Below are 27,112 nucleotides of genomic sequence, written 5' to 3'. Positions count from 1 at the left end.
GGACGAGCGAGCTCTGCCTCGCTCCCAGCGCCCAGGTAGCAGGGAAAGCAGAGACTCCGTGGGAGGGGAGATGGATCTGGCCAGGTCAGGAGGGGGGAGCCCTTGTGATGGGTTTAGTGCCCTTATGAAGGAGCCCCCAGCCCTTCCTCCTCGGGAGGACACAGTGAGGAGAGAACCAGGACAGGACCTCAGCAGGCACCCAACCTGCCGGCACCTTGACCTTGCACTCCCAGACCCCAGAGCTGTGAGGAGCAAATGTCTGCTGTTTACGAGCCACCCGGTCTGTGGTGTTTTGTTACAGCTGCCTGAACAGACTAAGGGAAACCGGAATTATGCTCCTGGGGACACAGAGCTGATGGCTGAACTCCAGCAGCCATCGTGGGGCCACGAGGCTGCTAGTCAACCCTAGGGATCGGGAGCTAGGATTCCTGAGGAGGGGCCTGGAGGGGCATTGCTCTCCATGGCTATGGAGCCAACACCGTCTCTAGGCCACCAGCCCCTAAACCTGGTTAGTGTGAGAGAGAAATGAACAATCTTGCTCAAGCCAGGGCTCCTCGGGTCTCTGTGGCTTGCATCGAGCCCAACTGTTGCCCAGGCCTGTGGCTAGAGAATGCCTCCACCTTGGGAGATGGGGCTAGGCGGAGAGATTTTCTCTGGCAGTGAAAGTTCCCAGCCCCACCGTCTGGCTGGCCCACCCAGCGCCAGATGTCTGTCTGTCGGTGGTGCAGAGGGAGGTACTCAGGACAAAGAGGAAGTGGCCAGAAGGGGAAGCGGCAGGCTGCCGAGAGGAGGCAGGTGGGCTGGGGGTGGAGGCAGCCGCGGGAGCCTACTGCCGCACAGAGAGCCGAGGGCCTGCGGTCCGTGTCTGGAGCAAGATGAACGCCAAGGCAGGACCCCCAGAGGTGAGAGCAGGGATCCTTGGGCCAGGCGGAGGGGCCAGGCCGAAGGCCCGGGGAAGCCGGCTACCAGCAACCCTGGGCCCAGGGGATCACAGAGCCTCCCATGGGGCTGGCAGACCACCCGTTCCTCCTCCAGTCTGGGCAGTGGGGACCACCAGGGCCTCCGGGCTCCCGGCAAGCTGACAGCGGGCCGTCGCCCCCAACTGGGGCCTGGTGCTTCACCCCACGCTCCCAGGGCCGCTCCAGGGGTGTTCCCGGGGGCCAAGAGGAGGAGAGGATGTGCTCTGGGCCTCAGGGTTCGGGGAGGTGCCTGGGACAGCTCCAAGTCCCAGATGGGGGCTGCGGGGCTGGACCTGCCCTCTGCCTGGGGCACTTGGGGGACAGGCCCTTTCCCCGGTGGTACAACGGGGAGCAGCCAGTCCAAGGATGTCCCTGGTGCTCCCTTCGCCCAGTGCCCAGCCCGGGACTTCACAAGGACTGCCTCTCCTGAGAGTCAGTGAGGCCTGATGAACCCCCAGGGCGTGCGTGGGGTGCGGCCCCCTGAGCTTGGCTCTGCCAGGTGGTGGGGTGGGGGGGAGCAGCTCGAGGCCCTGAGCTCCCCTCTGCGGTGGGGTTGAGGGAACATTCCCGAAGGCCTGAGCCCAGCTCTGGAGGTGGGGGGCATCCTGGCTTCCCTCTGGGGGGACAGTGTGGCTCTGCCCGAGGCCTTGTTCTGGCTTCGGAGGTCCCTCCCTGCACCCCCGGGGGCACTTGACTCACGGTGGCATTTGAGGCCACTGTGGGGAAGCCCAGCCGGCCTGGCTTCCAGCTCTCTGTGGGGATAACTACCCCACAGTACCCTGGGCTCCCAGCCCGCAGCCCCCTGGACGGCAGCGAAGGGTCCCAACTCAGCCCCGCCATGCCTCCCAGCCAGGACGAGGGGTGCTGCCCGAGTCCCAGGAGGGGGCTGCAGGGGGCCAGGCCGGGAGCCCCAGCCCTGGGAAGGGAAGCAGCTTTTTACGGGCCTATAACGGGGGCCCTGCTGAAAGGAGAAATGGCTCCGGGCCTCGCCACACATGTGGCTGAAAGAAGGAACTGAGATTCAGACACCCTGATGCCCACTGAGAGGGTGACCGAGAGAGGGGGAAACGGTGTGAGGGCCGGGTCCCGGCACAGACACACACACACACACAGTCACCACCTGCAAGCCAGGCTGCCCAGCGCTGGGCCCGGGGCTGCGGGTGACGCCGGGTCACCCTGTCGGGTGCTGAGACCTTGGCAGAGAGCGTCAGTGGCCCCCATCCATCCCTGCTGCACAGGCCCCACCGCCCACAGGACAGAAAGGGCGGCACGGCAGAACGGGGGGCCCGGGGGTGGGGGGCTGTGCAGCCTCACAGGACCCCGTGCCAGAGCGGCAAGGACGAAACCAGCCAGACCAGTGGGCTGCCCTCACCTACCCTACCCCTGTCTCGGGGGGCCCCGAGGGACAGCCCCAGGCCACCTGACCCCCCCAACAGTGGGCTTGGGTCCTGTCAGTGCTAATCTCTCCTTGCCCACCCGGCCCCCTGCAGGCCTGGCCCTCTCTGGGAGCCGGGGACAGTCTCTGTCAGCCCGGAGGGGCCGCCTCAGCCCACCCGGAAGTAGAGCACACCCATGCCATCTGGGGACCCGCGGTGACACCCTTTCTCCAGTTGCAGGTGCTGGGAATGCTGGCCGTGCTGTGGCTCGGCGCCATGACTCTTGCCTACGTCCTGTGGCAAGTGCGCCTTCCCCCCACCTGCGGCCAGCTGCACCCTGAGGAAGGACCCACTGGGTCCAGGGGCCACAGCTCCAGCCTGGCCTGGGAGCCCCTGGGAGGGGAGGCCGGCCAGCAGCCGCAAGACTCCTGCCGGTGAGTGAGCCTGCGAGGTCTGCGGGGCGGTGGGCTCTGCCCTCCGCAAGCTTCCCGAGCTTCCCGTCATCGGTCCTGCCCCGCGGAGTAAGCACGGCCCTGTGCCACGTCTCGGGAGACGCAGCTAGCCGGGAAGGCTGGCCCCAGGGCGGGGATGGGTTGGAGCGGGGTGGGGATCGGGCGGACTTGGGGTGCTCTTTGCAGCAAACACAGGCTGCCACCAGGGGCTCCGCCAAGGCTGTGAAGCCCGGTGCCCCCTGGGCTGAGGCGGGCAGCTTCTCCGCTCTCCCTTCCCTGGGGTGGCATCGCTGCTCCGAGGGGCTCCGCACCTGCCTTCCCACGCTTCCTGCTGTGGGTGGGAGGCCTGCACATAGCCCAGCCCGCATAGCCCGAGATGGGCTCCCACCACCTCCCGGTCCAGCCCTTCCTCGGGGCAGCGTGGGCCACCTCCAAAGGCCTCCCCACCCCTAGGCAGCCCAGACCCAATCTCTGCTCAGAGCAACGGCTCTCCAGCGGCCGTGCGGGGTTTGGGGCGGGGCCCGGGCCCCTAATCTGCCCCGCTCTTCCCCTGGCTCTCCCCTGGGTGTCACTGTCCCCAGCAGGCTTGCTGGGCTCACGCCTGCCCTGTCCAGTCTCGTCGGCCCTCCCTCCATGCATCCTGGGCCTGGGCTCAGGCCGCGCGTTGGCAGTGACCCCTCTGGCCTGGCCCGCGGGGACGGAGCAGGGGACGCGAGGCAGGCTGGTGGTGCCTGTGCTCCGCTCAGGCCCCAGGGGCTCTTCCTGCAGGCTTGTCCTTGTGGAGAGTATCCCCCAGGACCTGCCCTCTGCAGCCGGCAGCCCATCTGCCCAGCCCCTGGCCCAGGCCTGGCTGCAGCTGCTGGACGCCGCCCAGGAGAGCATCCATGTGGCCTCCTTCTACTGGTCCCTCACAGGGCCTGACATCGGGGTCAATGACTCGTCTTCCCAGCCGGTATGGCCCGGCCCTCCCCACCCCGACCTGGAGGCTGCAGGCCATCTGCCCCCTCTGGTGCCAGGGCACATCTCTCTGACTCTGAGCTGTGGGTGGGCAGGGTGGCCTCCCGGGAGAGGTCTGGGTCCTTCCTAGGTGGCAGAGGGTCACCCCTCATGCTGGCCTGCCTCGCAGGGGGAGGCCCTTCTGCAGAAGCTGGCACAGCTCCTGGACAAGAACATTTCCCTGGCCGTGGCTACCAGCAGCCCGTCCCTGACCAAGAACTCTACGGACCTGCGGGTCCTGGTGGCGCGAGGTAGGTGCCCGTCCGTCCTGGGCCCTGGCCCGGGGTAAGCATGTCACCTGACCAGCTGGCGCCACGGGACAAGGAAGGAGCGCGGAGCTGCCTGGGAGAGGCTGGGAAGGGCCACCGGTGCCCCCTAGTTCACTGGGAGGGCGGGGGTCCTGGGTAGCATGCTTGAAGTCAGCTTCACAGGGGCTGGGGCTGGTTCCAAGGAGCCAGGGTGCCATTCTCCATGGGGCAGACCATCGGGTGGCCTCAGGGCCCCACGGAGCCCAGCAGCTTTGACCCGTGGGTGGGCTCGGGCCGGGAGCTCAGCCGGGGAGCAGCCCCTATAACCCCGAGCTCCGGAGCGGGGCTGCCCTGAGGGATCCTGGGCCAGTCGATGCCTCTGTCGCCCCACCTGGAAAGTGGGGACGATGATGGCACGGGCTCAGCCGACTGCTCCTAGGGTAAAGGAGCCGACCCAGCTGTAAATAGCGGAGAATCAGGCTCCCTGCGAAGAGGGCACCTACCAAGGGCCAGCTCACCACACGGTCCTGACCTCCCTGCCAGGGGCCCAGGTGCGGTTCGTGCCCATGAGGAAGCTCACCGGGGGCGTTCTGCACTCCAAATTCTGGGTCGTGGACGGACGGCACATCTACCTGGGTAGTGCCAACATGGACTGGCGGGCCCTGACGCAGGTGAGTGTAGAGCCCAGGGGAGGGGGACCCACCTGGAGCTCGTCCACTGCCCGCGTTCCCGGGGGGCTCGGCCTGATGTCCCTGCGGCCTTGGCTGCAACACGGGGGTCACATCCGCCTCGAGCACATAATCGGAGCCTGGTCGGGAAGTCACGGAATCCGCCACGCTACCGCGCTCACACCGTGGAACGTCGGTTAGCCCCTGGAAAGGTGTTCCCGCCACTTTATCCAGGGAACATGCAGACTGCAAACAGACGTCCCTTTGAGGAAAAGCAACGCACTGAAAACCCGTCCAAGAGCAGGGGCGGGAAAGGTAGCTGCGTCTGTCGCGGGACAGGGACGCGAAGAGTGACTTTTATGCATTTTCTATTTTGGGGTAACAAGCATGCATCACTCTGATCATGGGAACACCATGTTCACGACAAGCAGGGCCCCCCGGGCACCCCCACCTCGTAGCTTCCTGCAAGCACACTGTGGGCCGGCTGCCAGCGTGGGGGGCTGTGCTCTGCCTCGGGCCTCCTCCTGCAGCCGCCGCCCTGTCCCCGCAGGTGAAGGAGCTGGGCGCCGTCATCTACAACTGTAGCCACCTGGCCCTCGACCTGGAGAAGACCTTCCAGACCTACTGGGTGCTGGGGGCGCCAAGGGCGGTGCTGCCCAGAGCCTGGCCTCAGAACTTCTCATCCCACATCAACCGCTTCCAGCCCCTCCGGGGCCGCTTTGACGGGGTGCCCACCACTGCCTACTTCTCCGTAAGAGGGGCAACGGGGCCTGTCGGACCCCCAGGGAACCGTGCCCCACCGCAGTGCCCGCCAGGGCCTCAGGGCCATGGCCTGGGCAGCCAGCACCCAGGACCGGCTGTGGTCCCCTGGCCAGTGGCAGGCTGGAGTCGGCAGACCCAGCTCCAGGAGAGGACGCCGGCCGTGCCGTCCATGGGAGACGGGCGCCCTGGGAGGGGGCAGGGCGTCCTGTGATCCGGGGAGGGGGATCCAAGCACACTGGTGGGTGGGGTCGAGGGGCTTCAGCTTGCGACCAGGGAGGCCCAGCTCATCAAGTGGTTCTGTCCCTCTGCGGTGGGAAGGCGGTGGGGCGGCTTGGTCCTCCATCGGGGCGAGTGGGAGGACGGCCTCCGGCTACCCCTTGGCTGGCCTTTGGAGACCCAGCATCAGAGCCAGGGGAGGCCCTCTAGACAGCGGGGCCCTGCCTGAGCAGGCACAGAAGCCTTTGGGGGGGGGGGCTGCCTTGTCCAGGAAGTCAGACCCACCCGGACCGGTTGGGGGGGGGCTGCCTGCTTCCAGGCTTTCCTGCCGAGACTGAGGGCAGCCCCAAGGCCCCTAGGTAGACCCTCTCTGCTCTCTCCCCACCTCCCCAGGCAGCACCTCTTGTCTTCCTCTAAGTTCCCACATGCTGGAGGGTGGGTGCGTGCTGGGGTCACAGGTCCAGAAAGCAAGTGGCTCAGTGCCCTCAGGGACCTCTCTCCCTGGACAGGCATCGCCACCAAGGCTCTGTCCGCATGGCCGCACCCGGGACCTGGAAGCCTTGCTGGCAGTGATGGGGGGTGCCAGGGAGTTCATCTACGCCTCGGTGATGGAGTATTTCCCCACCACGCGCTTCAGCCACCCCCCCAGGTGGGTCTGGGCCGGAGCCAGGTGGCCCTGGAGGGTGGAGACCCGCTCTGCGGACGGGCAGCTCCTGGTACACCCCTGCTCACCCACGGCTGGCAGGCAGGGCTCCCGTCGGTCCGAGGACCCTGACTCGCCCTCTCGCAGGTACTGGCCAGCACTGGACACTGCACTGCGGACAGCAGCCTTCAACAGGGGTGTGCGCGTGCGTCTGCTGGTCAGCTGCTGGCCCCACACGGACCCCAGCATGTTCCCCGAACTGCGGTCCCTGCAGGCTTTCAGCAACCCCGCGGCCGGTGTCTTGGTGGACGTGGTGAGGGCCTGCTCCCCGGGCCGAGCTGGGGGAGGTGGCCCTCCTCCCCTTCCTGACACGCTCCCTCTCTGCTCCCCAAAGAAAGTCTTCATTGTGCCGGTGGGAAACCACTCCAACATCCCGTTCAGCAGGGTGAACCACAGCAAGTTCATGGTCACAGAGAAGGCGGCCTACATAGGTGAGCACCCAGTGCAGCAGCCCCAGGACCCCTGGGTCTTCGAGGCCTGCCGAGCAGGTGCACAAGACACACAGAGGCCACACAAACCCACAGAAGGGGGACGTGACCCCCAATCCGTGGCCGGGCCTGGGTGCTGAAGGGGACACTGCTCTTCTATCGGGCACGGGCCCCTCAGGGCAGTGGGGCTGCTGAGGGGCGTGAGTGTCTCCAGTGGGGCTCTAAGGACCGGGCGCAGGACACAGGGCAGGCGGGACGTCCCGGGCATCGAGTTTTCAGACACTGAGTCAGGACACCCGTCCCGGGAGGATGTGGATGGAGCCCCACACACATGGACGGCTCGTTGGCCCCCGTGCCTCTGAGGGGCTGCCCTGGCTGGAGTTTCTGGTAGCGGAGTGGCCACTGTGCCCCTCTGTCCCCAGAGCCGCGGCAGAGCCCCACAACCGGGCCCTCAGTCACGCAGGGCCTCCTCCCCACCCACCCCAGGCACCTCCAACTGGTCGGAGGACTACTTCAGCAGCACCTCGGGGGTGGGCCTGGTGGTCAGCCAGAGGGCCCCCGGCAGCCGGCCAGCGGGGGCCGACCGTGCAGGAGCAGCTGCGCCGCTTGTTCGAGCGAGACTGGGACTCCCGCTACGCCGTGGGCCTGGATGGGCAAGCCCGGGGCCAGGACTGCGCTTGGCAGGGCTGAGGTGCTGCTAGGCCCCGGTCCCCGGCCCTGCAGCTCCCGGTGGGGGCCGCCTCCCACAGCGCCTCCCCGCCTGTCCCCCCATCGGGGCTCCAAGCAGCCCGTCCTCACAAGCCCTGCTCAGGGCCAGGACCTCCCAACTCCTGGCCCATGCAGACTGCTCGCCCTCGGCTCTCCGGACCAGCCCCTCTTAGACCCCGCCTCCTCCAGACAGCCTTCCAGGATGCTCCTCCCTGACCCACAGAGCCACAATCCCTACCCACAAAGGGGGCCTTTAAAATACACGAGCACCTCCCCCGTCTGTGTGAGTCCAGCATGCCACTCCTCCTGGCCCCCGGTGGGAGTTCTGCCCCCTGACCCTTTGGGGCTGCCAGGCAAGGCTGCTCTGTCTATCGGTGCCCAGTCCTCACCCACAGGAACTGGGGGTGGGGCCGGGGCAAGCGCCAGGACGGGGGGACCCAGGACTGTGGGGACGGGTCCTGGAGAAGGGAGGTGGCTGCAGGGCTGCTGTGTGGCCCCCCGGACCATAGTGGGGTTCACACTGGGGGAGGTGTTGAGAGAACCCGGTTTCAAGCCAGAGGTTGGGGGGTGGGGTGCTGGCGCCAAGCTGGGGTGGGGACTTGAATACAGACCTGCTGGGGCTGCCCCTGTCCCGGCAAGCGTCCGGGTACCTGCCCTGCAGGGGCAGGATGTGGGTCCTGTTTGACACCTGGATTCTGGCCCTTCTGCTGGATCAGAAGCCATCTCAGCACGCCCTGGCCTCTCTGGACTCCTGGTTTCTGACCAAGGCCCACCGGCCTTTGGGGGACACCCGAGGCTGCAGCTTGGGGCTAGCTCAGTGGCCCAGGGACACTGGATGCTGGTCCAGCTCTCCCACATCCTGGGTGCCCCTTCCCTGCCCCCTAGTCCTCTGTGCCCCAGAGTGAGCCGATGGGCTGCCGTCGGGCCCCCACACGTCGGCATCCTCATTAGTGAGGAAGGTCCCCGGCCCAGACCTGCAAGGTTCTGAAGAGGGTGCCGTGGACGCACATAGCCCTGCACAGTGTCCACGGCCTCTGGGAGCTGGTCTGTGCGCAGGCCGCACTGGGCAAGCCAAGCCCCGGGGCCGCTGTGGCGGCTCCCCACGGCCCCTGTCCCCTGCCCGCGGACTGCCCAGCAACAGCCGTCAGGAGCAGACACCGTCCCAGACCCGCCCTGCTCTCCAGGGCTGCTGTGGAAGCTTGCTCTCTGGTCCCGGCCCCACAGCTGCATTGTCCCCGGGCTGGTCAGCCACGAGCTAGCAGGGCTCCGTGCTCCAGGCCGTGCTGGGACGGCAGGTACAAAGCCACAGCCAACGGCCCAGCGGCCATCGCCAGTGGGAGGGGCCGGTGGCCACAGCCCGGTGGCAGCCTCGAAGGCCTGTTCCAAAGCAGACCCCATGGGAGACCCAGCTGGATGAGGCTCGAGAGGCCCCCCGGCTGCCTTGATGCGGTGCCTTCTGGCCTGTGGCGGACAGACTCTAAAATGGCCCCGGTGGCCCTGTCCCCCAGAACCCAGGTCCTGTGTGATGCCCTCCCCTTGGGGGTGGGCACAGCCTGTCTTTACGTGCAACAGTAGAACGCACAATCGTGATGGGCGCTCACTCCGTCATTACGTGACCTACGTTTGTGACCGTGTCTTGCTGGGAGTCTGCTCCTTGCTGGCTGGATGAGGCAAGCTCCTGGCTCGTGACCCGTCCTTTGGGGAGGCCCCTGCGGCAGGGCACCGAGGGTGGCCAGCAGGACGCAGCAGCCCTCGGTCATGCAGCCAGCAAGGGCAGAGGGCAGCTAGCAGCCCCTTCCCCACTTGGATAGAGGACGAGAGCCCAGCCCCGGCTCTCACCCCGACTGCAGCCTGCAGGACCCCGAGCGCAGGACCCAGCTAAGCGGGGCTTGGACTCCGGGACCATAGAAACCGGAAGTTCGTAGATGTGTGCTGTCTGCAGCTGCTGGCCTGTGGCAACGCCGTCACGCGCACGGAGACCGCGTGGGAAGACTCTGCTGCCCCTCCCGCCTCTAGCACCGAGGCCCCAGTATCGCAGGCCTTGACTCCAGCTTCAGACGAGGCACGAAGCCCGTGGAGCCAGGCAGACCCCCACAGCGGTGTTCCCAGGGGGACGGCCCTCGCTGCGCCTGCCTGACGTACAGGACAGGCCGGGAGCCTCGGCCTGGGGGTGCGATGGTCTCCCTTGACTTCGGGACAAGCACTGACTGGTTCCCCTTCCTCATTCATGAACTGCCCGTTTTCCAGAGGATCCCACGTCTCCTGACGTGGATGACCTTTCGGGCCAGCCACAGGGAAGGGCACACAGCGTGCGCACGGTGGGAGGGGAGCCGTCCGCTCTCCCTGCCGGGGCAGCACCGGCTGGGGGGCTCACAGCCCAGCTCTCACTGCAGCACCCACAGCCTGAGAGGGAGAAGGAGCAGGTCACCAGGAGACCCTCCCCTCCGCCCCCCGGGCCAGAGGGGGCGAGGCAGGCTGCGCTGGGGACGCCCAGGAGGAGTGCCGCAGGGCAGCCGAGAGGGGGACACCGGGTGCTGGCTGGTGGAGGGGGTAGGGCTCCCTGGAGCCTCAGTCTGCCGCCCCACCTGGATTTGCTCCCAGGTGCTGCTTGGGAGGAGGGGAGGGAAGCCCCCCGAGGCGGGCCCCCATCATGGCCAAGGACGTCTGCCCTGCTCTGTCCCTGCACGGTCTTCCTACACGCACGACACACGGTGCCGTGTGTCCCTGACAGCGTGGCCTCCCTCTGAGCTCCCGGCTTGCGCCTTCTTCTGGCTGCCGGCTTGGAGAAGCATCTGACGTACCCACGACAGGTGAGGGGCCACACTAAGATCCACCCCGACCTCTCCTCTAGGGCAACCTGGGAGAGATTAGTTCTGGGAGTGCGTGGGGGGAGCGCGAGCGGGAAGAAAAAGACCTCGCAGCCGGTGCCGTAGGGGACAGCTCGTCCTTTATTGTCCATGGGGGATTCCGCCGGCAGCCTGGCTGCAGCGGGCACAGTGGGGGCACGGGGACCACGCGGGGGGCTGTGTGGGCATGGGACGGTGCAGACCTCTGCCGGCTCACCCACTGCCAGCTGCCACGGGGCAAGCCGGGTCGGCCGCCACACTCAGTCGTGTGTGCCCCATCCACACCAAGCATCCCCAAGCTTGCCTCGCGGAGACATTCGACAAAGGAGCTCGATCCTTACAAGTGAGCGGCGTTGGGGTTTCTGGGAATGCACCGGACTCTGCCTGGAATCTAGGGAAACGATGTGGCCCAAAGCAGCAAGACGGGACAGGGGCTACAGCAAACACCGCATCGACACCCACGGCCCTTAACACCCCTTCCTTGAGGCATGGCCGGGCTCTGCTGGGCACCGCGGGCAGGTCTCTGGAGCCCTCACCCCAGCAGCGTGTACAGCACCCCTACCCTGGGCAGCCCCTGGCGCCTGGGCCATCGGGCTCCTCCTGGCTTCCGCAGCTTGGCCCCACGTCGGAAGGGCCGTGCGGCGGGGGGCGGTTGGTGGCATGCGCCTGGTCCTGGGAGCAGGGTGGATGCGTGGACGCCGGCGTGGTTGGCGTGGTCGGGATGGGAGCTCCGTGCAGCCGGGGTTCTGCCACAGGACTTCGCGTGGGCGTCTGTCCTCGAGGAACAGTCACCCCTTCCCGGCCCTCACCCCTCCCTGGCCCTCATTCGGTGGCGGGCCCAGGCGCACACTGCTGGCTGCCCGCTCCATCCGGCTCCAGCAGGATCAGCTCGGTTCTTGCCGCGGAGGCCACCATGGTCCCAGAGCCCTGCCTGGCGCCCGCGGCCTCTGCTGCCTCCCCTGCTCCCGTCTCTTCGGGGAAGAAGCTTTCTCGCGCATCATAGAAGGCACCTGCCTCGTCTTGGAGGTTTTGCTCGGCCAGACCCGCCTCCTCTTCAGCACTTTTGGTTTTCTTGGTAGGCGAGGAGGAGAACCCCAACTTGGGAAATCGGAACCAGCCCCCCTTCTCTTGTGAGGGAGGCGGCCGCGCCTCCGGCTGGGTCTGCACAGGAGCCGGTCTCTGGGGATCGGCTTGGGAATCGGCACCTGTCTCGGAGACTGAGGAAGAAAACCCGATGCTCGGGAGCCAAAACCGGAACAGACCAGAGGACCTTTTACCTTCCGGCTTTGCTTTGGGAGCTCGGTCCTCCTCTGCCTCCTGGCCCTCTTCCGGCGGGAATTCGAGAATTTCCGGGGGCTCTTCATCAGAACAGCTGTCTGCACGCCCGTGGCCAGGGTGAGAGCGAAGTTCAGGTGAACACGCTGGCAGTCCCGGCACGTCTACACTGGGACAGATAATTTCAAAAGGCTCTCCAGTGTCAGGCTGGAGGTCTCCAGAAACGGGGTCTGCTCCTGGGACGGCGGGTTCCGGAGCCTCTCGCAGGTGCTCCCCTGGCCCACAGTCTGCAGTCACCACGTGCACCTGTGCCCGAGTGGGGGGCTCTGAGACCCTCCCCTTTAGCAAGGAAAACCCATAAGAAGGTGTTTGGGTCTCTGATGCGGGGACCTCTGACTCCCGCACGATCTGGGTGGGAAACGCCTCAGGTCCTGAGAGCTCAGTATACACGGCTGTCACGGTGCTGTGCACGGCCACCTGGCGGCTCGCTGCCTCTGCGCCCTGAATGTGCACCCTGACCTTACAAATGGGGGCAGCTTCTGAGGAGAGGCCGAGGGCCGCGGCGGCCTTCGGGATGCTGGTGCCCCGTCCGCCAGGGCTTCGTTCGAGCAGGGCTGTGTCAGGACCGCTGTGCAGGCAGGAGAGCTCTCTCACGCTGGGCACGAAGACGTCAGCCTCCGAGCCGGAGGCCGGGAAGCTGAACCTTGGTACCTTTAACTTGGGGAACTGGACACGTAGCACAGAGTCTTCCCAGACTTGACCTACATTGACCACGGAAACCTGGGATGGCATATCCGTACTGGAAGCCCTCAGTCTGAGAGGGCCCTCGGGCTGGGAAGGCGGCTCCTCTGCGCCCTCAGGCCCCCTGACCAGGCCCTGGCCTGCTGGTCCGGGAAGAGGGGGCTCGCTTGCTTCTCCTGGAGGGGTGCAGGGCTCTGCAAGTGTCCCGTGCAGCTGGAGGGGCAGGGAGCCTGCGCCTGGCCGGACCCTGACCTCGGAAGCCGATAGCCCCACAGCAGGGACGTGAAGGTCAAGATTCCTCCGAAGAACATCCGCGTAGGAAGAAGCCAGGCTGCCTGCTGCATCTGCACCAGCCTCCGGGGGCTGCAGGGACCTAGCAGCGTCCCCCTCTGCTGCATCTGCACCAGCCTCCGGGGGCTGCAGGGACCTAGCAGCGTCCCCCTCTGCTGCATCTGCACCAGCCTCCGGGGGCTGCAGGGACCTAGCAGCGTCCCCCTCTGACGCAGGTGCGCAGGCCTCCGGACTCTGCACCACCGTCGGTGCCTGTCCTTCCCCTGGCACACCGGCGGCCGGCAGGGGTCTCTGAGCCCCCGGCGCTGCAGACCCTGCCCGCTCCTTGGGGGGGCGTCTGAAGCTGGGCAGGCGGAGTGAGGGCATCCGAAACCAGCTCTCCCTGGAGCCTGCCGGCGCTGCTCCCGCGGCTGCATCCCGCCCTGGGCTCCCCACCGTCGGGGATGGCTGGAGGGGGTCTTCCGCCGAGGGCGCCGTCACCTCCCCACAAAGCTGGCTTGTTGAGCCATCCCTGAGCCCGTGCTCTTGGGTGCCGTCTCCGAGAGACAGGCCGTGTTTGGAAAGAGGAAGGTCACCTGCAGACAGGCTCACCTCCACCGCGACATCCCCGGGCCTGAGGTCAGGTTTGACAAAGCCCGAGCTGGGAATGGGGGCCTCTGGGAGGTCGACGTTCACATCCGCTCCTGGGGGGCCTGCTGCTGCGCCAGCACCCCCAACACTGCCCTTACCACTGGCCATGTCTGTAGAGCCAGAGAGGGCCAGGCCTGGGTCTCCCCGTGGCAGGCAGGCCCCTTCTGTGGAAGCCGTCATTCCGGGAGGTGTGACCTTCAGCAGGGCGAGGGCTGGCGATGTGACCGCTCCTGCCTCTCCCTCCTTCTCAAGAGACACATCCCCACCAGCTTCTGCTGGTGGAACGTGACCCCCAGGAGGGCCCAGAGCACCTGCATCGACAACCTGGCTGTGTCCAGGATCTGCTTTGGACTCTGCCCCCTTCTTCGGGGACCACCTGAAAGACGGAAGCTTGAGCCTCGGTGCTTTGACTGGACTGCCTTTCCCCTTGCGGCCCACACCTTCACCTGGGGCTTCTGTGGGAGGCCCTGCTGACATCCCCGCGGTGCATGCCTGTGCCTCCGCCACCTTGGACACAGAGACACCTGCAGGTGGCAGCTGACCGCCTAGCACTGGGAACACCGCGGCTTCCTCCGCGGAGGAGTCCGGTCCCTGCACAGAAAGCGGAGGAGACGTGGGGAGCGCACACTCGGCAGCTCCAGGCTCCATCACTCCAGCGGTTGATTTGGGGAGTGACAGCTGGAACTTTGGTCGATGAAATTTAGGAAAAGTCACGCGGCCATAAGATTCGGGAAATACAGTGTCCATGGGGCCTGTGTGACCATCAGGCTGGGACAGTAGAATGCTCTCACTGGAGGGCAGGTCGTCTGCACCTGCTGTGCTGGGAAGCTGAGCATCCACCCGGGGCCCAGACGGGGTTTCACAAGGAAGCTCGGGGGGGACGGGGCCTCTGGAGACAGTCACTTGGTATTTTGTAAGTGTGACACCATCGCAAGGACTGAGGCTGGAGGATTCCACATGGGGACCACTGAGCCAGCCCAGCCTGGACACATGCATGGAAGGCTCCACCGAAGCCACAGGTGGCCCCCGGGGTCCCCCAAGCCCTGACTCTAAGGGCGAGGTGGAGGACCTTGCAGGCGAGGAGATGTCGGTTTCCTCTGCAGAGGATACAAAGCCTTTAGCTGATTTCCCCGGTGGAGAGAAGACTTTGGGCAATTTAAAATGGGATTTCTTGCTTTTGCTTTTTTCCCCACCTTTTACAGTTGACAAAGCCACATCGCCTTCCATACGGAGGGCATGCTGTTCACTGCCAGGGACGATTTGATCTCTGGAGCCTGGGGGTGAAGTAAGATCAATATCATTATCACCTCCACCGAGCGGAGAAGACAGCTCAGAAGGACGGCTAGTAGAAGGGCCAGAGGAAGAGACACTAATTGTAGAAATTTTGAATATCCTCCCTTTGGAAAATTCTTTCACCTCCTCACAAGAGTCACCAACAAGCTGGGTGCCTTGGACCTGGGCGTCGACCTCCACGCTGGGCATGGACACCTCAGCCTGTACTTTGGGCAGGGACGCGTCCACCGAGGCCTCCAAGGTCTTGCTCGGCGCCGACGTGCCGAAGGACGGCATCTTGAACTTGGGCATCTTGAACTTGCTGTCTCTGGCGGCCACCTCCTTGTCTCCCAGGGACAGGTCAGCCTCCAGCTTGGCGCCGGGCACCTGGGCGTCCACCTCCACGCTGGGCAGGGACACCTCCACGTCGGGGGCGCTCACCTCCCCTTTGGCGCCCTTCAGCTCCAGTTTGGGCCCCTTGATGTCCACCTGGGGGCCCCTGATGTCCACCTGGGGGGCCTTGATGTCCACCTTGGGCATCTTGAGGCTGGGCATCTGCACTTTGGGCAGCTGGCCCTTGATCTTGACCCCTTCTGCTTTGCCCTTCAGCCCGGGCACAGCCACCTCTCCCTCGGGGAGGGACACCTCCAGCTCTCCCCCGGGGAGCTCGACGTCAGCAGTGGGCAGTTGGACGGCGCCCTCTGGGGCTGGCACCTCTCCTCCCAGGGAGGGCAGCGTGGCCTCGGCTGCCAGCTTGGGCAGGGACACGTCCACGGATGCTCCCAAATCCTTGCTCGGCGCCGACACGCCGAAGGACGGCATCTTGAACTTGGGCATCTTGAACTTGCTGTCTCTGGCGGCCACCTCCTTGTCTCCCAGGGACAGGTGAGCCTCCAGCTTGGCGCCGGGCACCTGGGCGTCCACCTCCACGCTGGGCAGGGACACCTCCACGTCGGGGGCGCTCACCTCCCCTTTGGCGCCCTTCAGCTCCAGTTTGGGCCCCTTGACGTCCACCTGGGGGGCCTTGAAGTCCACTTTGGGCATTTTGATGCTGGGCATCTGCACCTTGGGCAGGTGCCCTTTGAGTCCGGCTCCGGCCGAGGGCTCCTGGAGCTCCGCCTCGGGCACTTGGCCCTCAGGGAGCTTCAGGCCCACCGCGGCCATCTTGACGTCTAGGTCGGCAGATGGCAGCTCAATGGTCACGTCACTGGTCTTGGCCTCGGCCGCTATGGAGGGCACGGACAGCTCAGCCTGTACTTTGGGCAGGGACGTGTCCACCGAGGCCTCCAAGGTCTTGCTCGGCGCCGACGTGCCGAAGGACGGCATCTTGAACTTGGGCATCTTGAACTTGCTGTCTCTGGCGGCCACCTCCTTGTCTCCCAGGGACAGGTCAGCCTCCAGCTTGGCGCCGGGCACCTGGGCGTCCACCTCCACGCTGGGCAGGGACACCTCCACGTCGGGGGCGCTCACCTCCCCTTTGGCGCCCTTCAGCTCCAGTTTGGGCCCCTTGACGTCCACCTGGGGGCCCGTGATGTCCACCTGGGGGGCCTTGATGTCCACCTTGGGCATCTTGAGGCTGGGCATCTGCACTTTGGGCAGCTGGCCCTTGATCTTGACCCCTTCTGCTTTGCCCTTCAGCCCGGGCACAGCCACCTCTCCCTCGGGGAGGGACACCTCCAGCTCTCCCCCGGGGAGCTCGACGTCAGCAGTGGGCAGTTGGACGGCGCCCTCTGGGGCTGGCACCTCTCCTCCCAGGGAGGGCAGCGTGGCCTCGGCTGCCAGCTTGGGCAGGGACACGTCCACGGATGCTCCCAAATCCTTGCTCGGCGCCGACGTGCCGAAGGACGGCATCTTGAACTTGGGCATCTTGAACTTGCTGTCTCTGGCGGCCACCTCCTTGTCTCCCAGGGACAGGTCAGCCTCCAGCTTGGCGCCGGGCACCTGGGCGTCCACCTCCACGCTGGGCAGGGACACCTCCACGTCGGGGGCGCTCACCTCCCCTTTGGCGCCCTTCAGCTCCAGTTTGGGCCCCTTGACGTCCACCTGGGGGGCCTTGAAGTCCACTTTGGGCATTTTGATGCTGGGCATCTGCACCTTGGGCAGGTGCCCTTTGAGTCCGGCTCCGGCCGAGGGCTCCTGGAGCTCCGCCTCGGGCACTTGGCCCTCAGGGAGCTTCAGGCCCACCGCGGCCGTCTTGACGTCTAGGTCGGCAGATGGCAGCTCAATGGTCACGTCACTGGTCTTGGCCTCGGCCGCTATGGAGGGCACGGACACCTCAGCCTGTACTTTGGGCAGGGACGCGTCCACCGAGGCCTCCAAGGTCTTGCTCGGCGCCGACGTGCCGAAGGACGGCATCTTGAACTTGGGCATCTTGAACTTGCTGTCTCTGGCGGCCACCTCCTTGTCTCCAAGGGACAGGTCAGCCTCCAGCTTGGCGCCGGGCACCTGGATGTCCACCTCCACGCTGGGCAGGGACACCTCCACGTCGGGGGCGCTCACCTCCCCTTTGGCGCCCTTCAGCTCCAGTTTGGGCCCCTTGACGTCCACCTGGGGGCCCTTGATGTCCACCTGGGGGGCCTTGATGTCCACCTTGGGCATCTTGAGGCTGGGCATCTGCACTTTGGGCAGCTGGCCCTTGATCTTGACCCCTTCTGCTTTGCCCTTCAGCCCGGGCACAGCCACCTCTCCCTCGGGGAGGGACACCTCCAGCTCTCCCCCGGGGAGCTCGACGTCAGCAGTGGGCAGTTGGACGGCGCCCTCTGGGGCTGGCACCTCTCCTCCCAGGGAGGGCAGCGTGGCCTCGGCTGCCAGCTTGGGCAGGGACACGTCCACGGATGCTCCCAAATCCTTGCTCGGCGCCGACACGCCGAAGGACGGCATCTTGAACTTGGGCATCTTGAACTTGCTGTCTCTGGCGGCCACCTCCTTGTCTCCCAGGGACAGGTCAGCCTCCAGCTTGGCGCCGGGCACCTGGGCGTCCACCTCCACGCTGGGCAGGGACACCTCCACGTCGGGGGCGCTCACCTCCCCTTTGGCGCCCTTCAGCTCCAGTTTGGGCCCCTTGACGTCCACCTGGGGGGCCTTGAAGTCCACTTTGGGCATTTTGATGCTGGGCATCTGCACCTTGGGCAGGTGCCCTTTGAGTCCGGCTCCGGCCGAGGGCTCCTGGAGCTCCGCCTCGGGCACTTGGCCCTCAGGGAGCTTCAGGCCCACCGCGGCCGTCTTGACGTCTAGGTCGGCAGATGGCAGCTCAATGGTCACGTCACTGGTCTTGGCCTCGGCCGCTATGGAGGGCACGGACAGCTCAGCCTGTACTTTGGGCAGGGACGTGTCCACCGAGGCCTCCAAGGTCTTGCTCGGCGCCGACGTGCCGAAGGACGGCATCTTGAACTTGGGCATCTTGAACTTGCTGTCTCTGGCGGCCACCTCCTTGTCTCCCAGGGACAGGTCAGCCTCCAGCTTGGCGCCGGGCACCTGGGCGTCCACCTCCACGCTGGGCAGGGACACCTCCACGTCGGGGGCGCTCACCTCCCCTTTGGCGCCCTTCAGCTCCAGTTTGGGCCCCTTGACGTCCACCTGGGGGGCCTTGAAGTCCACTTTGGGCATTTTGATGCTGGGCATCTGCACCTTGGGCAGGTGCCCTTTGAGTCCGGCTCCGGCCGAGGGCTCCTGGAGCTCCGCCTCGGGCACTTGGCCCTCAGGGAGCTTCAGGCCCACCGCGGCCATCTTGACGTCTAGGTCGGCAGATGGCAGCTCAATGGTCACGTCACTGGTCTTGGCCTCGGCCGCTATGGAGGGCACGGACAGCTCAGCCTGTACTTTGGGCAGGGACGTGTCCACCGAGGCCTCCAAGGTCTTGCTCGGCGCCGACGTGCCGAAGGACGGCATCTTGAACTTGGGCATCTTGAACTTGCTGTCTCTGGCGGCCACCTCCTTGTCTCCCAGGGACAGGTCAGCCTCCAGCTTGGCGCCGGGCACCTGGGCGTCCACCTCCACGCTGGGCAGGGACACCTCCACGTCGGGGGCGCTCACCTCCCCTTTGGCGCCCTTCAGCTCCAGTTTGGGCCCCTTGACGTCCACCTGGGGGCCCGTGATGTCCACCTGGGGGGCCTTGATGTCCACCTTGGGCATCTTGAGGCTGGGCATCTGCACTTTGGGCAGCTGGCCCTTGATCTTGACCCCTTCTGCTTTGCCCTTCAGCCCGGGCACAGCCACCTCTCCCTCGGGGAGGGACACCTCCAGCTCTCCCCCGGGGAGCTCGACGTCAGCAGTGGGCAGTTGGACGGCGCCCTCTGGGGCTGGCACCTCTCCTCCCAGGGAGGGCAGCGTGGCCTCGGCTGCCAGCTTGGGCAGGGACACGTCCACGGATGCTCCCAAATCCTTGCTCGGCGCCGACGTGCCGAAGGACGGCATCTTGAACTTGGGCATCTTGAACTTGCTGTCTCTGGCGGCCACCTCCTTGTCTCCCAGGGACAGGTCAGCCTCCAGCTTGGCGCCGGGCACCTGGGCGTCCACCTCCACGCTGGGCAGGGACACCTCCACGTCGGGGGCGCTCACCTCCCCTTTGGCGCCCTTCAGCTCCAGTTTGGGCCCCTTGACGTCCACCTGGGGGGCCTTGAAGTCCACTTTGGGCATTTTGATGCTGGGCATCTGCACCTTGGGCAGGTGCCCTTTGAGTCCGGCTCCGGCCGAGGGCTCCTGGAGCTCCGCCTCGGGCACTTGGCCCTCAGGGAGCTTCAGGCCCACCGCGGCCGTCTTGACGTCTAGGTCGGCAGATGGCAGCTCAATGGTCACGTCACTGGTCTTGGCCTCGGCCGCTATGGAGGGCACGGACAGCTCAGCCTGTACTTTGGGCAGGGACGCGTCCACCGAGGCCTCCAAGGTCTTGCTCGGCGCCGACGTGCCGAAGAACGGCATCTTGAACTTGGGCATCTTGAACTTGCTGTCTCTGGCGGCCACCTCCTTGTCTCCCAGGGACAGGTCAGCCTCCAGCTTGGCGCCGGGCACCTGGGCGTCCACCTCCACGCTGGGCAGGGACACCTCCACGTCGGGGGCGCTCACCTCCCCTTTGGCGCCCTTCAGCTCCAGTTTGGGCCCCTTGATGTCCACCTGGGGGCCCCTGATGTCCACCTGGGGGGCCTTGATGTCTACCTTGGGCATCTTGAGGCTGGGCATCTGCACTTTGGGCAGCTGGCCCTTGATCTTGACCCCTTCTGCTTTGCCCATCAGCCCGGGCACAGCCACCTCTCCCTCGGGGAGGGACACCTCCAGCTCTCCCCCGGGGAGCTCGACATCAGCAGTGGGCAGTTGGACGGCGCCCTCTGGGGCTGGCACCTCTCCTCCCAGGGAGGAGAGCGTGGCCTCGGCTACCAGCTTGGGCAGGGACACGTCCACGGATGCTCCCAAATCCTTGCTCGGCGCCGACACGCCGAAGGACGGCATCTTGAACTTGGGCATCTTGAACTTGCTGTCTCTGGCGGCCACCTCCTTGTCTCCCAGGGACAGGTCAGCCTCCAGCTTGGCGCCGGGCACCTGGGCGTCCACCTCCACGCTGGGCAGGGACACCTCCACGTCGGGGGCGCTCACCTCCCCTTTGGCGCCCTTCAGCTCCAGTTTGGGCCCCTTGACGTCCACCTGGGGGCCCTTGATGTCCACCTGGGGGGCCTTGATGTCCACCTTGGGCATCTTGAGGCTGGGCATCTGCACTTTGGGCAGCTGGCCCTTGATCTTGACCCCTTCTGCTTTGCCCATCAGCCCGGGCACAGCCACCTCTCCCTCGGGGAGGGACACCTCCAGCTCTCCCCCGGGGAGCTCGACGTCAGCAGTGGGCAGTTGGACGGCGCCCTCTGGGGCTGGCACCTCTCCTCCCAGGGAGGGCATCGTGGCCTCGGCTGCCAGCTTGGGCAGGGACACGTCCACGGATGCTCCCAAATCCTTGCTCGGCGCCGACACGCCGAAGGACGGCATCTTGAACTTGGGCATCTTGAACTTGCTGTCTCTGGCGGCCACCTCCTTGTCTCCCAGGGACAGGTCAGCCTCCAGCTTGGCGCCGGGCACCTGGGCGTCCACCTCCACGCTGGGCAGGGACACCTCCACGTCGGGGGCGCTCACCTCCCCTTTGGCGCCCTTCAGCTCCAGTTTGGGCCCCTTGACGTCCACCTGGGGGGCCTTGAAGTCCACTTTGGGCATTTTGATGCTGGGCATCTGCACCTTGGGCAGGTGCCCTTTGAGTCCGGCTCCGGCCGAGGGCTCCTGGAGCTCCGCCTCGGGCACTTGGCCCTCAGGGACCTTCAGGCCCACCGCGGCCGTCTTGACGTCTAGGTCGGCAGATGGCAGCTCAATGGTCACGTCACTGGTCTTGGCCTCGGCCGCTATGGAGGGCACGGACACCTCAGCCTGTACTTTGGGCAGGGACGCGTCCACCGAGGCCTCCAAGGTCTTGCTCGGCGCCGACGTGCCGAAGGACGGCATCTTGAACTTGGGCATCTTGAACTTGCTGTCTCTGGCGGCCACCTCCTTGTCTCCCAGGGACAGGTCAGCCTCCAGCTTGGCGCCGGGCACCTGGGCGTCCACCTCCACGCTGGGCAGGGACACCTCCACGTCGGGGGCGCTCACCTCCCCTTTGGCGCCCTTCAGCTCCAGTTTGGGCCCCTTGATGTCCACCTGGGGGCCCCTGATGTCCACCTGGGGGGCCTTGATGTCCACCTTGGGCATCTTGAGGCTGGGCATCTGCACTTTGGGCAGCTGGCCCTTGATCTTGACCCCTTCTGCTTTGCCCATCAGCCCGGGCACAGCCACCTCTCCCTCGGGGAGGGACACCTCCAGCTCTCCCCCGGGGAGCTCGACATCAGCAGTGGGCAGTTGGACGGCGCCCTCTGGGGCTGGCACCTCTCCTCCCAGGGAGGGCAGCGTGGCCTCGGCTACCAGCTTGGGCAGGGACACGTCCACGGATGCTCCCAAATCCTTGCTCGGCGCCGACACGCCGAAGGACGGCATCTTGAACTTGGGCATCTTGAACTTGCTGTCTCTGGCGGCCACCTCCTTGTCTCCCAGGGACAGGTCAGCCTCCAGCTTGGCGCCGGGCACCTGGGCGTCCACCTCCACGCTGGGCAGGGACACCTCCACGTCGGGGGCGCTCACCTCCCCTTTGGCGCCCTTCAGCTCCAGTTTGGGCCCCTTGACGTCCACCTGGGGGCCCTTGATGTCCACCTGGGGGGCCTTGATGTCCACCTTGGGCATCTTGAGGCTGGGCATCTGCACTTTGGGCAGCTGGCCCTTGATCTTGACCCCTTCTGCTTTGCCCTTCAGCCCGGGCACAGCCACCTCTCCCTCGGGGAGGGACACCTCCAGCTCTCCCCCGGGGAGCTCGACGTCAGCAGTGGGCAGTTGGACGGCGCCCTCTGGGGCTGGCACCTCTCCTCCCAGGGAGGGCAGCGTGGCCTCGGCTGCCAGCTTGGGCAGGGACACGTCCACGGATGCTCCCAAATCCTTGCTCGGCGCCGACACGCCGAAGGACGGCATCTTGAACTTGGGCATCTTGAACTTGCTGTCTCTGGCGGCCACCTCCTTGTCTCCCAGGGACAGGTCAGCCTCCAGCTTGGCGCCGGGCACCTGGGCGTCCACCTCCACGCTGGGCAGGGACACCTCCACGTCGGGGGCGCTCACCTCCCCTTTGGCGCCCTTCAGCTCCAGTTTGGGCCCCTTGACGTCCACCTGGGGGGCCTTGAAGTCCACTTTGGGCATTTTGATGCTGGGCATCTGCACCTTGGGCAGGTGCCCTTTGAGTCCGGCTCCGGCCGAGGGCTCCTGGAGCTCCGCCTCGGGCACTTGGCCCTCAGGGACCTTCAGGCCCACCGCGGCCGTCTTGACGTCTAGGTCGGCAGATGGCAGCTCAATGGTCACGTCACTGGTCTTGGCCTCGGCCGCTATGGAGGGCACGGACACCTCAGCCTGTACTTTGGGCAGGGACGCGTCCACCGAGGCCTCCAAGGTCTTGCTCGGCGCCGACGTGCCGAAGGACGGCATCTTGAACTTGGGCATCTTGAACTTGCTGTCTCTGGCGGCCACCTCCTTGTCTCCCAGGGACAGGTCAGCCTCCAGCTTGGCGCCGGGCACCTGGGCGTCCACCTCCACGCTGGGCAGGGACACCTCCACGTCGGGGGCGCTCACCTCCCCTTTGGCGCCCTTCAGCTCCAGTTTGGGCCCCTTGATGTCCACCTGGGGGCCCCTGATGTCCACCTGGGGGGCCTTGATGTCCACCTTGGGCATCTTGAGGCTGGGCATCTGCACTTTGGGCAGCTGGCCCTTGATCTTGACCCCTTCTGCTTTGCCCATCAGCCCGGGCACAGCCACCTCTCCCTCGGGGAGGGACACCTCCAGCTCTCCCCCGGGGAGCTCGACATCAGCAGTGGGCAGTTGGACGGTGCCCTCTGGGGCTGGCACCTCTCCTCCCAGGGAGGGCAGCGTGGCCTCGGCTACCAGCTTGGGCAGGGACACGTCCACGGATGCTCCCAAATCCTTGCTCGGCGCCGACACGCCGAAGGACGGCATCTTGAACTTGGGCATCTTGAACTTGCTGTCTCTGGCGGCCACCTCCTTGTCTCCCAGGGACAGGTCAGCCTCCAGCTTGGCGCCGGGCACCTGGACGTCCACCTCCACGCTGGGCAGGGACACCTCCACGTCGGGGGTGCTCACCTCCCCTTTGGCGCCCTTCAGCTCCAGTTTGGGCCCCTTGACGTCCACCTGGGGGGCCTTGAAGTCCACTTTGGGCATTTTGATGCTGGGCATCTGCACCTTGGGCAGGTGCCCTTTGAGTCCGGCTCCGGCCGAGGGCTCCTGGAGCTCCGCCTCGGGCACTTGGCCCTCAGGGAGCTTCAGGCCCACCGCGGCCGTCTTGACGTCTAGGTCGGCAGATGGCAGCTCAATGGTCACGTCACTGGTCTTGGCCTCGGCCGCTATGGAGGGCACGGACAGCTCAGCCTGTACTTTGGGCAGGGACGCGTCCACCGAGGCCTCCAAGGTCTTGCTCGGCGCCGACGTGCCGAAGGACGGCATCTTGAACTTGGGCATCTTGAACTTGCTGTCTCTGGCGGCCACCTCCTTGTCTCCCAGGGACAGGTCAGCCTCCAGCTTGGCGCCGGGCACCTGGGCGTCCACCTCCACGCTGGGCAGGGACACCTCCACGTCGGGGGCGCTCACCTCCCCTTTGGCGCCCTTCAGCTCCAGTTTGGGCCCCTTGACGTCCACCTGGGGGCCCTTGATGTCCACCTGGGGGGCCTTGATGTCCACCTTGGGCATCTTGAGGCTGGGCATCTGCACTTTGGGCAGCTGGCCCTTGATCTTGACCCCTTCTGCTTTGCCCTTCAGCCCGGGCACAGCCACCTCTCCCTCGGGGAGGGACACCTCCAGCTCTCCCCCGGGGAGCTCGACGTCAGCAGTGGGCAGTTGGACGGCGCCCTCTGGGGCTGGCACCTCTCCTCCCAGGGAGGGCAGCGTGGCCTCGGCTGCCAGCTTGGGCAGGGACACGTCCACGGATGCTCCCAAATCCTTGCTCGGCGCCGACACGCCGAAGGACGGCATCTTGAACTTGGGCATCTTGAACTTGCTGTCTCTGGCGGCCACCTCCTTGTCTCCCAGGGACAGGTCAGCCTCCAGCTTGGCGCCGGGCACCTGGGCGTCCACCTCCACGCTGGGCAGGGACACCTCCACGTCGGGGGCGCTCACCTCCCCTTTGGCGCCCTTCAGCTCCAGTTTGGGCCCCTTGATGTCCACCTGGGGGCCCCTGATGTCCACCTGGGGGGCCTTGATGTCCACCTTGGGCATCTTGAGGCTGGGCATCTGCACTTTGGGCAGCTGGCCCTTGATCTTGACCCCTTCTGCTTTGCCCATCAGCCCGGGCACAGCCACCTCTCCCTCGGGGAGGGACACCTCCAGCTCTCCCCCGGGGAGCTCGACATCAGCAGTGGGCAGTTGGACGGCGCCCTCTGGGGCTGGCACCTCTCCTCCCAGGGAGGGCAGCGTGGCCTCGGCTGCCAGCTTGGGCAGGGACACGTCCACGGATGCTCCCAAATCCTTGCTCGGCGCCGACACGCCGAAGGACGGCATCTTGAACTTGGGCATCTTGAAGTTGCTGTCTCTGGCGGCCACCTCCTTGTCTCCCAGGGACAGGTCAGCCTCCAGCTTGGCGCCGGGCACCTGGACGTCCACCTCCACGCTGGGCAGGGACACCTCCACGTCGGGGGTGCTCACCTCCCCTTTGGCGCCCTTCAGCTCCAGTTTCGGCCCCTTGACGTCCACCTGGGGGGCCTTGAAGTCCACTTTGGGCATTTTGATGCTGGGCATCTGCACCTTGGGCAGGTACCCTTTGAGTCCGGCTCCGGCCGAGGGCTCCTGGAGCTCCGCCTCGGGCACTTGGCCCTCAGGGAGCTTCAGGCCCACCGCGGCCGTCTTGACGTCTAGGTCGGCAGATGGCAGCTCAATGGTCACGTCACTGGTCTTGGCCTCGGCCGCTATGGAGGGCACGGACACCTCAGCCTGTACTTTGGGCAGGGACGCGTCCACCGAGGCCTCCAAGGTCTTGCTCGGCGCCAACGTGCCGAAGGACGGCATCTTGAACTTGGGCATCTTGAACTTGCTGTCTCTGGCGGCCACCTCCTTGTCTCCCAGGGACAGGTCAGCCTCCAGCTTGGCGCCGGGCACCTGGGCGTCCACCTCCACGCTGGGCAGGGACACCTCCACGTCGGGGGCGCTCACCTCCCCTTTGGCGCCCTTCAGCTCCAGTTTGGGCCCCTTGACGTCCACCTGGGGGCCCTTGATGTCCACCTGGGGGGCCTTGATGTCCACCTTGGGCATCTTGAGGCTGGGCATCTGCACTTTGGGCAGCTGGCCCTTGATCTTGACCCCTTCTGCTTTGCCCTTCAGCCCGGGCACAGCCACCTCTCCCTCGGGGAGGGACACCTCCAGCTCTCCCCCGGGGAGCTCGACGTCAGCAGTGGGCAGTTGGACGACGCCCTCTGGGGCTGGCACCTCTCCTCCCAGGGAGGGCAGCGTGGCCTCGGCTGCCAGCTTGGGCAGGGACACGTCCACGGATGCTCCCAAATCCTTGCTCGGCGCCAACACGCCGAAGGACGGCATCTTGAACTTGGGCATCTTGAACTTGCTGTCTCTGGCGGCCACCTCCTTGTCTCCCAGGGACAGGTCTCCTTGCTCTCTCTGAGTCTCCCGCGTTTGTTCCTCTGTTGCAGGCAGATATCCCCCTGTCGTGTCTAATTTTCTTTTCTCCTCTTCCCTTTTTGTTTGTCTGTCCTCTGTCTGCTGGTCTAGCGCTGTTGTTGCTCCTCCTTTTTTTTGTTCCACGTCTTGTGTGTGTTTTCCCCCAACAGCCTTCATGTCCTTTTTGGGAGACCACCCGAATGAGGGAATGTTGAACCTAAGCATTGTCCTCCGTTCGTCCCTCCCTCCTTTGTCCTTGTCCCCATCTTTTTTGTCTCCTTCCCCGTGAGCTGTCTCTGCTCCTTCCGCTCCTCCGTCTTCCCGTGCTGGGAGGGGCACTGAGGGCCCCCTGGGTTCTGCTGGCCCTTGTTCCCCCTCCTCCACAGTGTGGGTCTCCTCGGCAATGGCCTCTCCGTGCCTGTCCCCCTGTGCCAGCGCTGCTATGCCTCCTTCTGTGTCTTGCTTTTTTTCTTTGGAAAATTTAAACTTGGGTGTTTTTAAATTGGGGATTTGGATTTGGAATTGGGGTTGGCGGCCCTGTGCGTCTCCTTTGCCTTGCAGAGCCGATCTGGCAATCCCCATTTCTATGTCCTGGGCCGCCTGTCTGTCGCCCTCCCCACCTTGTGGGGCTGAGCCCACGCCAGGCTTCCATTTTGACCTGGTGTCCTCCTGGTCCTTAGTCTCCTTTGCTTTTTTTTGGCGTCCGGACGCCATGCTGGCCCCTTCCCCCAGGGCTCCTGGGCTGGGGGTACCAGGCTCTGTGAGGTGCTCTGCCCTCAGAGCCGGTGTCCCCTCCTCCACCGCTGCCATCCTGTCCTCTGTCCCGCTGTGCACGGTGGCCTCAGTGGCCTCTTGCGTGTCCTCCCGGGGTCCGGCCTCCTCTACGATCCCAGCCTGGAGTGCTCCACCTTGGACCCCTCTGCTCGGTTGTCCCTCCTGCGTCGGACCCTTCCCTGAGCCCACCCTGAATCTCAGGCCCAGGAACCTCGTCCTTCGCTGGCCGTCTGGTGCTGCCTTCTGGTCCTGCTCCTGTGCGGGGAGTGGGGCCTCCGTGTCTGTGCTTGTGGGGGACACATCGGGCCCATCTCCCCGCCCGTAGGCCTCTGAGGAGCTGTGTGACCGCCGCGGTCCCGGCCTGCGCTTGCTCGTTATTGACTGGAATTTGGGCCAGGACAGCCTCTCCTTCTGGGGCCGCCTGCCTCTGCCCTCCCTGGGCTTGGTGAGCAGTTTCTCCTGGTCTCCACTCCCTTCCAGGGTCTGTGTGGGGGTCTCCGTGGAGCCATCAGCCCCATCTTCGTCCTGAAGTACAAGGAGAGTGAACTTTCAGGTG

General features: G+C 65.8%; 2 protein-coding genes across 11 annotated transcripts in view; one reads left to right on the top strand and one right to left on the bottom strand.

The window, feature by feature from the left end:
* The first annotated feature begins 747 nt into the window (after positions 1-747).
* PLD4 (phospholipase D family member 4) lies at positions 748-7,796 on the top strand. Its single transcript, XM_057318389.1, is given in 11 exon segments — positions 748-902; positions 2,570-2,769; positions 3,556-3,739; positions 3,914-4,034; positions 4,575-4,702; positions 5,250-5,450; positions 6,187-6,326; positions 6,468-6,633; positions 6,715-6,811; positions 7,295-7,389; positions 7,391-7,796. Coding segments are annotated over 11 exon segments (1,467 nt in total). The 5' UTR covers positions 748-875; the 3' UTR covers positions 7,499-7,796.
* Positions 7,797-10,446: 2,650 nt separating this feature from the next.
* The window catches only part of AHNAK2 (AHNAK nucleoprotein 2), a 35,592-nt gene continuing 18,926 nt past the window's right edge, over positions 10,447-27,112 (bottom strand). For 9 of the 10 annotated variants that reach the window (XM_057318385.1, XM_048219949.2, XM_048219946.2 and 6 more), the window contains exon 7: positions 10,447-27,081. In XM_057318385.1, the coding sequence (XP_057174368.1) occupies positions 11,185-27,081 (15,897 nt within the window). In that variant the 3' untranslated portion in view covers positions 10,447-11,184. The remainder of the gene's footprint in view (positions 27,082-27,112) is intronic. The other variant, XM_057318386.1, reaches the window with a different exon arrangement.

This window comes from Ursus arctos, unplaced genomic scaffold (genome assembly GCF_023065955.2).
Source record: "Ursus arctos isolate Adak ecotype North America unplaced genomic scaffold, UrsArc2.0 scaffold_25, whole genome shotgun sequence".
Taxonomy (NCBI): Eukaryota; Metazoa; Chordata; class Mammalia; order Carnivora; family Ursidae; genus Ursus; species Ursus arctos.
This window is presented reverse-complemented; position numbering and strand designations above follow the sequence as displayed.